Raw genomic sequence first — 18,311 nt, forward strand, 5'->3', positions numbered from 1 at the left:
CTGTAATAACTCTGCTGAGAACAAAGTTCTTCAAATATCCACTTCCACCCAAAACCAAAAAAAGGATACAACAAAATCATGAATGTTTTCCATCCTTCGCGTGCATTTTGAAGATTAAGATTTGGGTTTGAGAACAGTGAAGTGATACTAAAAAAGGAGAACATCTCTTGTTTCATGCTGTCATACCCAGCTTTTGTGGAAATGGTTCACTAAGTGGTTAACTTGTGGAAGTGTCTTTGCTGATGAATGATTGCAATCCGACTGAGCGTGGCATGATCGGCGACATGGCCGTCTCCTGTGATTTATAAAAGACTTAGAATAGCAGGTTTAAGTTTCCCATGCCTGGTGACAGGCACCAGAATAACGCCATCAATCATTCCAGTATTTTTAACTATGTTTCACATGTTAGCGAGAACATCCGAGGGAAAATTAACATTAAATTACCAACCAATCAGCACATTAAAGATAACAGTGAAACACAAACCTCTGGTCCTGTAGTCACAGAGATGTGATTTGATGTTACTGGATGGAACAGAATAACTAACTTGAAGAAAACTAAATAAAATATCCAGCTAATTTTTTCAGGTTTAGTCACACTTAATCCAGTTTGTCAACAAAACCAACCGAGCAGGTATTGGTGCAAATGTTTATTGAGAATAGGATGTCTACATGATAACTTGTGTTATAAAACCTATTACATCATCAGTTTTCCCCTGATAAATCATCCATATTACAATGCAGGAAACCAAAACAAATACAAGCTACACTCAAATGACAACACCTGAAACTAACAGGAACTGAAATAGAAAGAAACATTCAGAAGGAAATGAAAACTAAATGCATTGTTGGGAAAACATTTCAATATAAGAGAAATAAAGAGCTGACTTGCTATAGTGTAAAGTATTTTAGTAGCCACATATTGGATAACTGAATTCAAACATAAAAACAGACAGACCGCGGTGAATTATGTTAAACCTCATACATTTAGTAGATAACATATCTGTTGACCTCTTAAAATGAAAACTGTGTTTAACTGGAGCAATCCACATAAATGCCAGATAATCTGTTACTTACACAAACACATCATTTTATACATTAAAACATTAAAGCAGAATAATTTGAGATTATCACTTCTCTTTTGTATGATTATCAAAGTGTCTCATAAACAACACAAAAGAAGGATTCATCATATTGGACTGAAATTCAATTTCAGTTGAGACTCGTTACAATCACTCGCCCCAAGGTTTTTTAGGTTGTAACAGTTGGTATCACAGAATTTAAAAGCCACCTTACATATGGTTATAAAGCTATAAAACACCGTCCTCTGAAAAGGATTTGTACCCCAAATCTATATAAACAAACTGCCCCATTAGACTAAGCTGAATCATTTCTCTACAGTTAAATAGTATTAATATGAGATAAATGTGTCATAACTGTGAAGTGTATTTATTTATTTTAAACAAGGATAGTTTTATCATGTGAGCTCTCTAACTAGTTGTCATGCAATTTGTGTGTTTATTTCCACCACTTCTGGCTTCATGGCTATAAACTACCACTCTACTTCACTGATGCGGGCAACATCTTCAGTGGGATTTTACTCAGATTACTTACGTATGGAAACATCTTCTCAGTGAAAGTGTGTGTGAAGGTGTGTATGTGTGTTTTGGTGTCAGGATCAGAGAAGGACACCTTCCCCCTGTTCCAGTCTAGCTGAACTCTGACCTTCTTGACCGCCTTTAAAAAAAGAATGATGGAAGATTCTGGCAGGGAGCGCACGGTGTATTCACCTTTACAAAACCCTAGCCTCCATAATCCAGATTGCGGCTCTCCCTTCCTTTTGACAGACTCTGCTAACACACCGACTTTCCAGTCTGTGCTGTTTCCAACTTCAACATCCCAGCTGTGAGTGCCTGAATAAAAGCCCTCGGAGGCCATAGCAATGGGGTAGACGTCAAACCTCTCTGGATTGTCTGGAAGCTGCCGTTTCTCACTGACGCTCACACCGGTCAGATCTTCAGAGATGAGGAGATTTGGCTGGGCAGAGTTTGGGTCCAGAATCACAGGAGAGTAGGAGACCATCTTATTCATCTTGTTCCAGATGTTGTAACCCAGGTTGCCCAGGTGTTTGGCCACATCTATCAGAGCTCCTGAGACCAGCTGTGGGTCATCCAGCTGGGGGTACAGCTGGACCATGTTCATTGTACCCTTGTAGTCCTGCAGAAAAGCGACGTTTTCAGCTTTCAGCTCCTCCTCTGCAGCTCTGATTGTGGCCGAAAGAGCTGCCATCTCTCTGCTCAGAGCAGCAATCTTCTCCTTCATCTGCTGACTCTTCTCTTGCTCTTCTATATTCAGAACAGCCAGCCTGGTCTTCTCTTCCTCATCTAGAAACATGCGAAACTTCTTAAACTGCTCCTTGATCTGCTTCTCTGTTTGTTGAGCCTGGGTCTTAATGTGTTGCTCTGTTATATCAAAGTTTCCCTTCGCTTTTTGTAAGACCTTCAGTTTGTCCTGTAATGGTTTTAGGGATTTCTGAAGCTCTTCCTTGTGATCCTGCGCGGCCTCATCGATGGGCCAGAACTTGTGGTCGACGTGTGTTCTCGAATCACGACAGATGACACAGGCTGGCTCCTGATGGTCCAGACAAAAGAGTTTGAGTTTCTCAAAGTGCAGACAGCACAGAACCTCAGACCCTGCCGAAGCGCTCTGATTTTTCTTTTTTAAGTAGGCCTCAGCGAGGTTCTTTAGGACCAAGTTACAGGGTGGGTCACTCTGCTCAGACCTTTTCTTACAGACTGGGCACTCCTGTTCCAGCTTCTGTGCCCAGCAGTTCTTCAAACAAGTCTTGCAGAAGCTGTGGCTGCATGACAGGAAAACAGGATCCCTAAAGATGTTATGGCAGACGGGACAGGAAAGATCCTCCTCGGACTGGAAAGACATCTTTTCTCAGAGAGAAGCTGAAAATACACCGAACAGAATTGTATAACAGGAAGGCGGCCAGGTTTACTTTCACTTTTGGTTTATGTTATAAACATATAATATTTCGTCTCCTTAGAAGGGAACAAATGAACTCTTACCTTAACTATGCTAGTTGCGCCTTGTTTTCCTTTCTCTGTTTTGATTTTAACCTTGAGATAAATTTCTCACTCAGACAACGCTTTTGTTTTTCTCAGAGGAATAACGCCCAGGCTTCTGTTTTTCTTTTTACACATAGCTGAAAGAACGTAGTCAGGTGGGCGGAGTTTTGTCAGAAAGGACAGAAAGGTGTGACTTGTTTTAAAGTGCTCCTAAACTATTCCCATTAGTGATGGGATTTCCGGCTCTTTTTAGAGATCCGGCTCTTTCGGCTCGGCTCACTAAAAAGAGCCGGCTCCTTCGGCTCCGAACCGGCTCTTCAGGTTGTTTTGTTGCTTTAATTATTTAATCATTAACAATAATATAAAATTATGCAGAAAAGGAATTACTAATGTAAAAAAAAGTGGTTTTATTTATATATGTTTATATATGGCCCCTAGAGACAAAGCACGTACAAACTCCAAAACACATTTCTAGCGTTTACTGAACTTCCAAAACAGAGCTACCCAGATCACTTAAATTACACAATTGAAAGCATGTGTGTATTGTTTGTGTATTTATAGACAAGCACTCATATTTATTCAAATGATTTTAAAAAAAAGTTCATTTACCTGTTACTACCACACACCAAATCCGGTTGTTGATACTTCCTGGCTTGTGTAGCCACTAGGTAACAAAAGCTCAACACTGCGCCCTAGAAACCTGGAGCACTTCTGTTGTCTTTTGTACGTGACTCTGAGTTTGTATGTGCTTCTGAGTTTTTACGTGTTTTGGAGTTTGTACGTGCTTCTGAGTTTTTACGTGTTTTGGAGTTTGTACGTGCTTCTGAGTTTTTACGTGTTTTGGAGTTTGTACGTGCTTTGTCTCTAAGGTCCACTATAAATATACTTTATTTATTCACTCCACATAAAATGTAATAAATAAATCATATAATACAAAAAACAACTATTTACATTTTAAACTTTTAACTATTTAAATTTTCAGCATTTTCCTTTTAAACAAATTTAACGTGAAACAACACAAAACACTGCAAACCACAACACAATTAAATATAAATTAAAATATTAAAACAAAAAGAAGATGCACATTCTCTGTCATATGAGCCTGCATGATTTCTGAATCCTTTATCATCTCCAACTGAAAATAGCGGATGATTACTATACCTTTCTAATGTGACGTTGTTGTCCCTCGCTCTCTTTCTCTCTGGCTCTGTTCCTGTGCTACTGCAAGTGTAACTAACGCCCCTCCCCCCTCTGCCCAGCGTAAAGTACAGGCCGCGCGGAGTTTAGCGGAAAAAAGGGCGAGAGAGAGGGTGAGAGAAAGAAAAAAAAAAACAAAACCTCACGGCTCCCAATAAGGAGCCGGCTCGCGTCGTTCACTTCAAAGAGTCGGCTCTAAGAGCCATTTCGTTCGTGAACGACCCATCACTAGCGGCCACGGCGGTGGGCCTGGGCTGGCAGGCACTAGATGACTGTCTGCAAGAATATGTGCAGGTTTAAGTCTGTCAACATCAGTGTTGCCAACTCCTCAGTAAGGAAAATCGCTATTGGTTGTCCTAAAAGTCGCTAGAAGTCGCTAAATGACGTCATCACCTAATTTGCATAATTGGTCATGCTAATGTAATTGTAACCTATGCTGCTGGAGAGAGAAATAACATCGTGGACGAGACATAAAGTGAGCAAAAAACGTCCTAAATGCATTTAGAATTTATTTAGAACTACAAATTAAATTTCTTTTAGCAATTATTGTTTTTTGTAATGTCTTTCACGTCTTTTTTTAGCAACTTTTTTTTAGAAAAAAAGTCGCTAGGGGGTCTGAAAACTCGCTAAATATAGCGACAAAGTCGCTAAGTTGGCATCACTGGTCAACATACACAGTTTCCCTACAACCCCCAATATCCCAAACAACATGTTTCAGCGGACGCAATGGCGTCCTGTGGGCGTTGTACCTGACAAGAGTGGAACCACCTGGTGGTCAGCCACAAGATCATTAGCAGGCACACTTCAAAACTGTAATTCCACTGAAGTCCAGCAATTAGTCTCCTCTTAGCTTTTGTTTCCTATCAATCTGCACATGGGTGCAACATTGGAAAAATAAAAAGATGAATGTTTTTTGTGTTAAACTACTGGGCTTAAGCCCGGGTTGTTTTTTCAGAAGCCCGTGGTCTTTTGGAGTGTAATTTTTTCATAGTTAGATGCCTGGCTGACAACTGTATAAAACAAAAACTACACACAATATTTGAAGCACATAGTGCACACTGTGGGAATTTACGACTGTGCATAAATCCCCCCTAATATTGGTATGATCCGAGCTCAGACACTAAGCGGGGCGGGGCAGCTGCTGCCTGCGAATGCGCTGTTAGAGAAGCGCAGCCAGGCAGACAGAGGAGAACTGAAGTTTGAGCAGGTACCAAAGCAAATCATTTGTACTGTACAAATAATGTAAACATGACGGTGTATCACGAAAGATTGATGTCAAACTGATCACTTGTCCCATATTACGTTACTTGCTCTTCAAGTGAATCAACAAATGGCGACATGAAAAGCCGAACAACAACAATGCTGTTTCTTTACAGAGTCTTAGCTTACATGTGTGTTTATTTCATATTTTCAGTTGTTACCCTCCACGGCTAAATAAATCGGTTTCAGTAATTTACTGATATACAAGAATGGACATAAGGGGCTTCTTTCAAAGAAAAAACTCTGGTAGTATTTTATATATTATGCTTTGTATGTTGTTCAGTATATTTCTATGCAAAACAAGAGGAATTTCAATACACAGCAGTATATTCACAGTTGAAACCAGATATTTACATACACTTTATGGAAAACACAAGAACATTTTAGAGAACATTTTACAATTTAGAGTAAACTTGTTTTGTTTTGGTTAAATAAATATTGAAATATCTTTTGAATTAGTTAAATGTCAGAATAAAGAGAGACATCTATTTTTTTTTTATCACTTTCATCAAATTTAGGAGTACATGTACACTAAGTTTATTGTTAATTAATAAGAAAACTCCAGACATTTCCATTCTGAGCTGAAGAAGCTTCTGATAGGTTCGTAGAGTCCATGTGAGTAAATTGGTGGCACACCTGTGGATGCATATAAGGCAAAACACAGAGCCTGTTTCTTTAACATGGGAAAATCAAGAGATGTCAACCAAAACACCTGGAAAAGAATTGTGGAGCTCCATAAATGTGGCTCAATTTTATATACAATTTGGTGCCATTTGCAATTAAGAAATACAGATAGTTTCTCTCTTTACTCTTAAAGTTAACAAATATGTTTTTATATTTATCAATCTAAAAAAATTAAACATTTAGTCTGATTTGATGTTACAATTAAAAAAGTGTTTTTATCTGAAGAGTATGTAAATATCTGGTTTCAACTGTATATTTGATGATGTTGGTGTTTGGCTTGATTGTCAGCACAAAGAGGGAGAGAGAGGAACAAAGAGGGAGAGAGAAAATGAGGACAGCACAGAGATGGAACAAGAGCAGGTGAGACACACATGTTAGTCAAATGGTTGTTTACCAAAAGTATCACCGTATCATAGGTACTCATGTTTCTCGTACCTAGTGTTTCTTTTTAGGTTTGTTATTTTTCAAATTCTATATTTATTAAGTTATGCAGGCTTGTTTGCACAACAAGGCTAAATAATTATATAAACTTTTCTCAATCTAAATAGTGTTCTTTGGTAGAATTAAAAAATAAGTGTAGTGCAGGTCTATGATGATTTTTAGTGCTACTATCATCTAGTTCTGATTCTTGTTCTGTCTTGGATAAGTCCTCAGTAGTCCTGATTTTGAACTGTTGTAGTCCTGTTTTAATTCCGGATCGGTTCTTGGTCTGGTTGAATGCATATGTGATATATTTTTTTCCTATATGAAGTCATTCTTTTTTGAACAAAACTCAAAACAGAGCCTATTAATCTTTCAGTCATTTCTACCCCCCCCCCCCCCCCCCCAAAAAAAACAAAAACAAAAACAAACAAAAAAAAAGCAAAACAATCCCACATGCATACTACCCTTTAGGGCTAAGCCCTGGGTGTTTCAAATGTCTGGCTCCGTCTCTGCTTCCCACCTGCAGTCAGTAGACCCAGTGAGGGAAATGTGTGGGGTGAATGCATCCATACAACTATTTTGTTCTTCAGTGAGTGAAATCACAAGCACAGCAAATGTAAAGCTTCAAAATAAATATTTCACAGTTAGTTTATCATTTTCAACTCTGTGTCTGTAAAGGTACTAAGTCATCCAGGTCATAGTAGTCACTCCCTAATTTATAGCCAAAGAATTCACTCATTGTGTCTTTATTGTTTCGCTAGCCTAACTTAGATCGTAGCTGACTCGCTAGCACCATGGCCTCTTCACCTGTCCCTTCTGCACTTTTCTGCTCATTGTGTCAGATGTTTAGTTACTCCTCGGCCTCCTTTAGTAGTAATGATTCTTGTAACAAATGTAGCATATTTGCAGCTCTGGAGGCCAGGATTACTGAATTGGAGACTCTGCTTCGCACCCTTCATTCACCCGTAGCTAGCCAGGCCCCTATACGCAGTGAAGCCGAAGATAGCGTAGGCCCCGCTAGCTGTTCCCCGGCAGACCCCAAGCAGCTGGGGAAAGAGGGCGGCTGGGTGACGGTGAGGAGGAAGAATAGTCTTAAACAGAAGCCCCAGGTACACCACCAACCTGTTCATGTGTCTAACTGTTTTTCCCCACTCGGCGACACACGGGTCAAACTCTGGTAATTGGTGATTCTGTTCTCAGACATGTGAAGCTAGAGACACCGGCAACCATAGTCAATTGTCTTCCAGGGGCCAGAGCAGGCGACATTGAGGGAAATTTAAAACTACTGGCTAAGGGTAAACGTAAATTCAGTAAAATCATAATTCAATTATAATTGCAGTAATGACACCCGGTTACGCCAATCGGAGGTCACTAAAATCAATATTGAATTGGTGTGCAACTTTGCCAAAACAATGTCGGACTCTGTAGTTTTCTCTGGTCCCTTCCCCAATCAGACCAGGAGTGACATGTTTAGCCGCATGTTCTCCTTAAATTGCTGGCTGTCTGAGTGGTGTCCCAGAAACGATGTGGGCTTCATAGATAATTGGCAAACCTTCTGGAGGAAACCTGGTCTTGTTAGGAGAGACGGCATCCATCCCACTTTGGATGGAGCAGCTCTCATTTCTAGAAATATGGACAAATTTATTAAACCCCCCAAAATATGACGATCCAGAGTTGAGACCAGGAAGTAGAGTTGCAGTCTTACACGCCTCTCTGCAGCTTCTCTCCTCCTGCTACCCCCCCAAAAACCCACATCAATAGAGACTGTGTCAGCTCCCAAAAAAAAAACAAAAACCAAAGACAAAAAAACAAGACAAAAAACAAACTAAAAACCAGCAACAAACAACTTAAACATAAACAATCACAAAGAAAGAAAAATACAGTATCAGCGGCAGCATCAGTGGCAGTAATTTTTCACACCAGCCTATTAATCAACCAAAGACCAAGACAGACTTCTAATTCATTTGAAAGCCTGATGCTGAGCCTTGTCCACCCCAGCTGTAAAACTCAGAAACCAGTCTTACTTGTTATCATCTATCGTCCACCTGGGCCTTACACAGAGTTTCTGTCTGATTTCTCAGACTTTTTATCTGATTTAGTGCTCAGCTCAGATAAAATAATTATTGTGGGTGACACTGCGGTAACCGCGAAACCATGCTGCCCACGAAACAACGCTACCCGTGAAAACACGCTCATACATCATACAGCATCAAAGGGAGTAGGGCCACTGTCAGTCATCTTTAAGAAAAAAGATTCTATTTGTCATGTCGATGGGAAGCTTCCCAGCCTGGAAGTTATCCAAACTTTGGAGACTTCACTAGATCTACCTGAGACCTCTGAGGTTATGCTACACGTAAAAGAGAGAGCTTATACTACAGTGAAAGCCGCAAACTGAGCAGCAATGAGACTTCCAAGAGTGAGGAAAACCCCACCGGCTGATGTGACTGTCCAACACCTACTTGAAAAAGGTGTTACCTTTGCTATGGGAACTAAGACAGGAAGGTAGCAACTGTTTGCCCCTCCTGTCATATGCCAACATGCCTCGAGCGAAGCACGAGTCAAAGTTGTATGTTGTATGTAGATTGTGAACACAAGCACTAGAAAATTGTTTTCCTCAAAAAGCATCTGTTCTCCCTTAAACCGCGCTGCCAGTCAAACCGCGCAGGCAGCACGGTGTGATGGCAGGGTGTTTGGTAAATGGTAAATGGCCTGCATTTGTATAGCGCTTTTCTAGTCCTTAAGGACCCCAAAGCGCTTTACACTACATTCAGTCATTCACACTCACATTCACACACTGGCGATGGCAAGCTACATTGTAGCCACAGCTGCCCTGGGGCGCACTGACAGAGGCGAGGCTGCCGGACACAGGCGCCACCGGGCCCTCTGACCACCACCAGTAGGCAAACATGGGGTTAGTATCTTGCCCAAGGATATTTGGCATGCAGCCAGGAGGCAGCCTGGGATCGAACCACCGACCTTCTGATTAGTGGCTGACCTGCTCTGCCACCTGAGCTACAGCCAGCTACAGTTTCTAATCTGTATGACCGATGTGACGTCATGCAACCTTCGCAGACAGCAGCACCTTGTTACGTCACGCTGAGTGGTATGACGGGTGTGACGGCAGTGTGGTGTGACCGGTGCGAAGTCACGCAGCCTTCACAGAAGGCGGCGCGGTGTTAAGTCATTCAGCCTTAGCAGACGGCAGTGCGGTGTTACGTCAGGGGTGTACCATCTCACCCTCAATGTCACAAAAACAGAAGAGATGATAGTGGACTTCTAGAAGTGTAGTAAAGCATAACCCCGAACACCATCAACGGCACTGCTGTGGAAAGATTGAACAGCTTCCGTTTCCTAGCTGTACATCTGGCGGTGGATCTGACATGGTCAGTACACACGAACAACATACCCCTTCATAGACAGTGCGGTTTCACGGGAGTGACAAACCACGCTACCGGTGACACTGCGGTAACCGCGAAACCATGCTGCCCACTGTTGCGGAAGTTTTCCACTTAAATAAAGCCTGCAGACGAGCGGTGAGCGGTAGCTAACATTCTTTAATCAAAGCACACAAAGACAACATACAACCAAGCTTGATGAAGTCCCTGCATGACCGCGGGACAGACGGTCAGCAGAGTCTCTCTGAGCCTAGCATGGCTCTCAGTTAAATACCTTCTTCAGGAACAAAAGGCAGTACACAGCTGTTTCACACCTTAAGGTTCACACTCCCTTGCAGTTTGACGGGAGTGACAAACTGCGCTACCCATGACACTGTGGTACCCGCGAAACCATGCTGCCCATTAAACCGCGCTGCCCATTAAACCGCGCTGCCCGTGAAACCGCGCTACCCGTGAAACTGCGCTACCCGTGAAACCGCGCTGCCCGTCACGCAGGCAGCACTGCATAACGGGCAGTGTGACCGGTGTTACGGCAGCGCATTTCTAATCTGTGTGACTGATGTGATGTCATATAATTTTCGCAGACGGCATCAAGGTGCGACTGGTGTGACGGGTGTAACGGCAGCGCGGTGTGAACTGGGTCACTGGTGTGAACGGTGTGAACACATGGTCAGTTCACACAAATAGCATACGCCTTCATAGACAGCACAGTGTTACGTCACGGAGCGCAGTGTGACGGGTATGACCGCAGCGCGGTGTGACGGGTGTAACCGGGGTAATGGCAGCACGGTGTCTTGGGTGTGACAGCAGCACGGTGTGACCGGTGTGACCAGTGTGACGTCATGCAGCCTTCGCAGAGGGCAGTGCGTTGTTACGTCATACAACCATCGCAGACGGCAGGTCGGTGTCAGGGGTGTATACTGCGCTCTCTCCTGTCCTCACTCTACACCTACGACTGCACGGCCACTAGTATCTACAATTTCATTGTCAAGTTTGCGGACCATACAACAATGGTGGGTCTTATCACCAAAGGTTAATCCCGGATGTGACTGGTGTGACAGCAGCGCGGTTTGACCGGTGTAATGTCATGCAGCCTTCGCAGACGGTAGCTTGGTGTTACGTCAGGGGTGGATACTGAACTCTCATGTACTCACTCTACACCTACGACTGCATAAACCTGCATTTACAATAGAATATACAAAACATATCAAACATTTTATTGTTTCATCAGAGAAAATTTTGATTTTGAATTTGATGACAGCAAAACATTTCAAAATTTGAAACAGGGGCAATGAAAAACTAGAAAAATAGACGCTGTTAATTGGAAACAGATTAGTAACATGATGGTTTAAAAGGGGCATCATAGAGAGGCAAAGATTGATTAATCTGAAAACACTACATCTTTATAAATAGTAGAACAATTTCAGAAATATGTTCCTCAGCATAAGATTGTGAAACCTTTAAAGACCTCATCATCTACAGTGTATATTATCAAAACATCCTGAGAATCTGGAGAAATCTGTGTGCAAAGGCACAAGATGAAAAATCAGTAATGCATGCCTGAGATCTTTAGGCCCTCGAGTGGCAAAACATTAAAAACAAGCATGAATCTGTCATGGAAATCAATGCATGGGCTCAGGAACACTTAAAGAAATCACTGTTTGAGAATCCAGTTCAATGTAAGTTAAAGCTCTTTCATATAAAGTAGAAACCACGTGTGAACATGCTCCAGAAAAACATGTTGTGAAGAGGAAGACCCAAACTCAGAATATCAGGAGGGTGAGCAGTTTATTTAGGCTGAAGAGTAAAATCCAAACGGGAAGTGAAAATCTTTGATTAACAGAAACCTACACTACGAAACAGGAATACTGAAGATGTCTGACGTCCTAATAATGAACAAAGGGAGACGCTGACAATAAGACAATAAGAAGGTGATCAGGAGAAGTGGAGACACGCAGCAGAACTGAATCTAACTAATGAGGCAAGGTACACAAACAGAACATAATGCATGAGGCGAGAGACCATCAAAGTAAAACAGGAAGCATAAACACAGTCGGACACTAACACTCATGAACTTGACACAGACAAAAGGTAAACAAACAGACGGCCATGACAGACTACAACAGGGGATGCTAGGAAGGACCCACAGACACTGGACTAAAATGAACAGGACACAAGAGGGAACTAATTAAGTCAAGAGATTAAGAACTAGAATCATGAATAACTAAACTAGGAAACACTGGGAAAAAAGCAATGAGATAAAAGAACTTAAACAAAAACGATTCAAGACCACAGAAGCTGGGACTACTGGGAAAAACCTAGAAAGCATGACACTGCCGTCTTCTCTGGGCCAAAGTTAGTTTATGATGGATTCAGAGAACGTGTAAAAGAGTTCGGTAGTCAGAATTACAGAGTTCACAATTTGAAGTCAGTTTTGGAAGACGTGGACACATGCTTTTCTGGACTGGAGAGGAAACGGACCATCTGACTCAGTTTATATATAGTTCATATGCTTCCATCCAGACAACGTCTTTAACAGGGAAAGCCATGATATTGTTATGGTTTAGCCCCTGCAGGTGGGGATTGGTTGATCAATGGGCTAAATATGTTTTAAGGATCAATAAAGAAAGAATGTTTTATTAGATCTTTTAATGTTGACCTTTATCCACTTGTGTAGGATGCAATGCATAAACTTTGTCTTGGCTGTTGAAGTGGGACATGCCAGAGTTCAAAAGGTTTATGCCGACAGTGCAGAAAAAAACTTCCCATAAATTCAAAATCTCCTACTTTTCCTTTTCTTTCTGTTCTTTGATCCTAAAAAAAAAAACCCAAGGTGGAAATAATCCAATAACCATCGTCTCCTACAGTTTCTATGCGTGCACGTTAATATGATGCAATTTCATTCAACAAATCTTTCTCTGAGTGTGAGCCGTTTGTGCAGAGAGTAAACAAAAGAACAATCAACTCTTGAGACGGCTTTGACCCTCTATAGCTGGAACAAGCCTCCTCACTAGATATGCATGACCAAAGATTACCCAGGAATAAGAATGTTATGGGGGCCCTATAGGGGTTAAAGCTGTGGTACACTGCTAAGGATTTTGATCATCTTGAGCAGGATCTTGAGCACTTGTGTTTATTTAAAAAAAAAAAATCATCCCATTACTGTAAATAATGATTTTCTTCTCCAGTTTCCAGTAATTTTCCTCAGATGCATTGTTCACCTATTTTTCTTCTATAGGAAAGTCTGATATCTTAATATGCTTTCTAATTTCTGCCATATAAAACTACAGTCCACTCCCAACATTCAGGCCTTGCTTGATTACAAATAAGAAGAAAACAGCACCTCAGCCTCAGACTGTAATTTAATAGAGAAATGTTCAAAGCCTGTAACTTTGCCGATTCTTTAAACAGAAACTTTCCTTCTTATAGATCAAAAGCTTCATTCTCTGTTTTTTAAAATTAGGAAATAAAAGCACAACAAGCTGCGGGAGCTGCTGTGGTTTCTGGATCAGTTCTGGGTCTGGTTGAATTGGGGTTTAGTCCGTGTGTCTTGATACAGCCCCGACTTTGTTCTGCTGCTTAATTAAAAAACTAGTTTAAGGTGTCCTGCATATGTGATATATATATTTTTCCCTATTTGAAGTCATTCTTTTTTTGAACAAAACTCAAAACAGAGCCCCCATCCCACATGCATACTATCCTTAGGGCTAAGCCCCGGGTGTATCAAATGTCTGCCTCCGCCTCTGATTGCAGCCCCAAATGTAACATTATCAGACAATATTACTTTGTACTTTGAAAGTCTGTATGGATTTATTTCACACATTTCAACTAAATGATGAATTTGGGGTTTTTACCTTAAAAGCTAAAAAGATCCTTTTTTGACATTTGAAACATTTACATCTTCAAAAACTCTGAGGCCAAATGTACAATACTGAATTGTTTACACTGAGTCAAACCTGCTTCATCAAAGGGCTTCAGTGTTCCTTTGGGTCAAATATCCACTGATTTATCCGTGTTCATATCTGTGCACTCTTTAAGTTCACTTTGTGTTTGTCTCTACCTAGTGGTCGATGAGAATTACTGCAAACTGTGTAATCCTGTGTTCTTTTTTATTCTGTTGTACTTACCTTTCTTTATCGCTGTGGCCACTTTCACTGACAGCTGCAGCCAATCCCTCTGTGCTTGACTAATTGAACTGGACCTAACTACTCTGTGCTCTTAGTGCCTTTTTAGCATTTTAATAGAATTAGCTATCAGATCATTTTCAGTGCAGAACAAAATATCATTTGTTTTATGGATTTTATGGTCCAATTTTGTTGAGATAGTATTTCTTTTTAGTTTGTTGTTTATCAGCTTTAATTAGCAGGAAAGAACTGCTTTGTGCCATTTTTGCAGTTTGCAACCAACCTAGTATTTTATAGGTTTTAGGGTTTTTTTACACTTGAAGGGAAAACATTGGTATGTGGCTATAGTGTCAGTAATCATCATCAACATCATGAATAACATCATCGTCGTCATCGAGAATGCCATTAACTGTTTCACCACCTTGATCGTGATCTCCTTCACTATCAGAGTCTGCACTGTCATGAGACACTCGTGGTAATATCTTCAATGGCAGTTCGTTCTTGGTGTAAACAAATGGAAAAAGTTTCTGAGTGAAAGTGTGTGTGAAGGTGTGAATGTTGATGTCAGGATCAGAGAATGACAGCTTCCCGCTTTTCCAGTCCAGGCAAACTCGGATCCTCTGGAGCTTTTTCGTTGGATGAAAGGAGGACGAATCTAGTGGGGAACGCATGAAATAACTACCCTTACTGAACCACACAGCCCACAATCGACACTTAAAGTCTGTTTGTCCCTTTCTTTTAGTTGATTCTTCAGCCACACCAACTAGCCAGTTTGGACTGTCTCCAACTTCAACATCCCAGCTGTGAGTCCCTGAGTCGAAACACTCTGAGCCCAGGACGATCGGATAGCCATCAAACCTCTCTGGATTGTCAGGAAGCTGCTGCCTCTCTCCAAGGCTCACACTGGTCAGATCTTCAGATATGCAGAGGTGTGATTCAGCTGTGTTTGGATCCAGGATCACAGGAGAGTAGGAGACCATTTTCTTCATCTTGTTCCAGACGTTGTAGGTCAGGTTGCCCAGGTGTTTGGCCACATCTATCAGAGCTCCTGACACCAGCTGTGGATCATCAAGTTGGGGGCACTGCTGGACTCTGATCACTGCAGCCTTGTAGTTCTGCAGGAAAGCAATGTCTCGTGCTCTCAGCTCCTCCTCTGTGGCTCTGATTGTTTCTGAGAGACTTTCTATCTCTCTGATCAGAGCTGCAATCATTTCACTCATACTCGCACTCTTCTCCTCCTCTTCCTCTCTCAGAGCAGTGATCCTGGCCTCCTCTTCCTCTTGCAGAAACTGGTGAAGCTTCTTAAACTGCTCCTTGATCTGCCTCTTTGCGTGAAAGGCCTGAACCTTAATGTGTTCTGCTGTTTGAACAAAGTTTCCTTTAACTCGTTCAAAGGCCTTCAGTTTGTCCTGTAAGGGTTTCAGTGAGATCTGGAGCTCCTTTCTGTGATCCTGCGCAGCCTCATCGATGGGTCTAAATCTGTGGTTGCTGTGAGTTTTTGAGTCTCTGCAGATGAGACACGCTGGCTCCTGATGGTCCAGACAGAAGAGTTTGAGTTTCTCCGAGTGCAGACCGCAGAGCGACTCGGACTCTGCTGAAGCACTCTGATTTGTCTCCAGTAAGAAGTTCTCACACAGGTTCTTTAACACCAAGTTACAGGGTGGGTTTTTCTTTCTAGATGCACTCTTACAAACAGGACACTGGCGTATTTCTTTCTTTCTCCACCATCTTTTCAGGCAGTTTCTACAAAAGCTGTGGCTGCACGACAGAACAACAGGGTCTCTGAATATGTCTCGACAAACGGGGCAGGACAGCTCTTCTTGGATTCCAGACGACATTTTATCTGTGACTGACGCTGTTAACAAACCACACAAACAGGAAGTTAGAAACGTACTAATCTATAGAAGGTACTTCCACATTTTTAGGGCTCTAAAAACTTACGTAAATGAGGTGAAGTAATCCCAAATCTCTTCTCCTTCTGTGGGTTTTGTCTTCTGGTGAATAATATTGAATTTTTTTTACAGAGTTTGAAGTTTCCCCTCAGTTGAAAAAGATCTTCTGCTTCCTCTTTTTAGTAACGTAAGTCAGGAAACACGTGGAGCGCGCTCATACGTCAGAGGTGCTACATCACTTTAAATTTGTTTATAGTATTGAAGATATCAGTTAAAGAGACAGCATCATCTTCCGTGGATTACTTTAGCCTCTATCCACCAACATGAGTTCATATAATGTATCATGATCACGATGATTACTCAGTTGGTGCAGATTTGTCAGCTGCACATCCACGATATGAATCTTGTACACAGCCATGATTTGTTGGACAAAGACTTTTTTCAATCAGTATGTGATTGAAGTCCAGATTTTCGAATTTAACTCAATCAAGTTAATGAAAAAAATGTCTTTGTGTAGAAATTACATAGATTTTTATACAAAGACCCCCATTTCACAAGCTCAAAATATAATTAGACAAACCAATGCCTTGAACATGGGCTGCTTTTGAAACAGCTCTTGTTGTCAGTGACTGTCAGAAGTCTGTAACTGCTTTTCCGCAACTGCGCAATCTCTTTTACATTTCCGGCCTTCTTCTTCTTGAGTGTAACCAGTGGTTTGCGCCTTGATGTAAACCCTCCTTTACATTCATGAAGGTATTTATAGATTGTGAAGTTTGTTTTTCTTAACCATGGAAAAAATTATGTGATCATCTTCTGCAGTTGTCCTCAGGCCTTTTCATGTTGCTGTGCTTGCCAGTGCAATCATATTGAGAGTTTGAGCAAACAGCTAACAACGCACTTTCAAGACTCTTTAATTTTGTAGCATCTTCAACTTCAAAAAAAAAAACTAACTTGAGACTTGAGTCAGTGTGAAGTGGCATCATATGAGATGAGATGATGAGATGAGATAGCCTTTATTTGTCAGTTGCAGGTCTTTTGCCCACAACCGAGATGACAGACCTTGCCGGCCGTACATACAATACACAAACATCATTGGGGAGACAGGTCAGGCTAGGTAGCGAGGAAAAAAAAACATCAAAATGTGTAACACAAAAGGATAATACAGGAATGCACAGATATCAACAAACTATAGCACAATAAACACAGACAAGCAACATGGGAAAGAGTTCCAGTGTGGACATCTGATCTGGGATCGCTGCAATCTTTCGACTGCGCCTCCAGCTGACCCGATGTCCACATCAGAGGGGAGGTAAGCGTTGGAGGTGGCGTTGGATCCGGGGTAGGGAGGGTGATGCGTCGGTGAGTGTTTATCAGTATCAGTATATGTATGTGTGTGCGTGTCCATAGTTCAGCTGAGACAGTGTCCTTCGCTCTGCCAGGCTAAGTAAACAGTCTTCCAGCCAACCCAGGTGGCCTTGCATGGAATGGGAAGGAACAGACTAAACACAGTCGTTATCAGGGTGTTTTGTTCAGCTCCGACCTTGTAGCTGGCGCCGAGAGGGTATCCGCATGAAGTGATGTTATTTTTTTTACTTTAGTGCGAACAGCTCATATGAATTTCAAAGCAGTTCTACAGTCCAACACTGGTCTCTCAATCTCCCGTTGGAGAGCCGCGAGCTTCGCCATACTTGCGTTCTGTGATGTTGTCATTTCTTGTGCTCAAGGAGCCGATTTCTGAGAACTCACGACAGTGTGCCTCCCCGAGATGTCATCCAATTTTGCGCCCAGAGATGTTATTCCGGGCTAGCCCTTCCGAGATGTATCCAGTCTGCAGTCAGAGATCTTATTCTGAGTATTCACAGCAGCCGTAGCCTCTCCAAGATCCTATCCGTGCTGACTCAATGAGCCCATTTTGAGAAACTCACGCCTCTCCCATCGTTCCAATCCTGGCGGGCAGCCTTGTGGGGGTTTGAACAGCCGGTTCCACTTTCTTAATTCTTCGATAAGTCAGGGCCAAGCCAGCTCCGATCCGCCAGAACCCTGTTACCATGGTTCCGAATAGGTAGATATCTTCAGCACTCAGGCTCACCCAAGCCCAAACTTCTCGTTGAGAAAGGGGTGTCAATTGCATTTAGGGACCAGTTCATCCAATCCATAATTCCTCTTTTAGGTTTTAGAGAACAGACTGTGAGAGAATGTTCCAGGGAAAATACAAAAAAAAAAACCCCCACAAGACTAGACAAGGACATAAGCAGGGAAGAT

The 18,311-nt window shown here is 41.9% G+C and overlaps 2 protein-coding genes across 2 annotated transcripts; both read right to left on the reverse strand.

Annotated features, from left to right (window-relative positions):
• Positions 1-640: 640 nt before the first annotated feature.
• On the reverse strand, positions 641-2,937 carry LOC102785166 (E3 ubiquitin-protein ligase TRIM39-like). Its single transcript, XM_006783473.3, has one exon. It carries the CDS (start codon positions 2,935-2,937, stop codon positions 1,558-1,560), a length of 1,380 nt encoding a protein of 459 aa, XP_006783536.2. The 3' UTR covers positions 641-1,557.
• An 11,446-nt stretch (positions 2,938-14,383) lies between these two features.
• LOC102792046 (zinc-binding protein A33-like) lies at positions 14,384-15,995 on the reverse strand. The gene has a single exon (XM_006783044.2). The coding sequence runs from the start codon at positions 15,993-15,995 to the stop codon at positions 14,508-14,510; it is 1,488 nt and encodes a 495-aa protein (XP_006783107.1). The 3' UTR covers positions 14,384-14,507.
• Positions 15,996-18,311: the final 2,316 nt, after the last annotated feature.

This window comes from Neolamprologus brichardi, chromosome 5, assembly GCF_056152115.1.
Source record: "Neolamprologus brichardi isolate AB-2024 chromosome 5, ASM5615211v1, whole genome shotgun sequence".
In the NCBI taxonomy this organism is placed as follows: Eukaryota; Metazoa; Chordata; class Actinopteri; order Cichliformes; family Cichlidae; genus Neolamprologus; species Neolamprologus brichardi.

What these genes read in the sequence shown, in the direction of transcription:
- LOC102792046 (XM_006783044.2), bottom strand. Translation starts at nt 15,995, where the DNA reads ATGTCGTCTGGAATCCAAGAAGAGCTGTCCTGCCCCGTTTGTCGAGAC.
- LOC102785166 (XM_006783473.3), bottom strand. Translation starts at nt 2,937, where the DNA reads ATGTCTTTCCAGTCCGAGGAGGATCTTTCCTGTCCCGTCTGCCATAAC.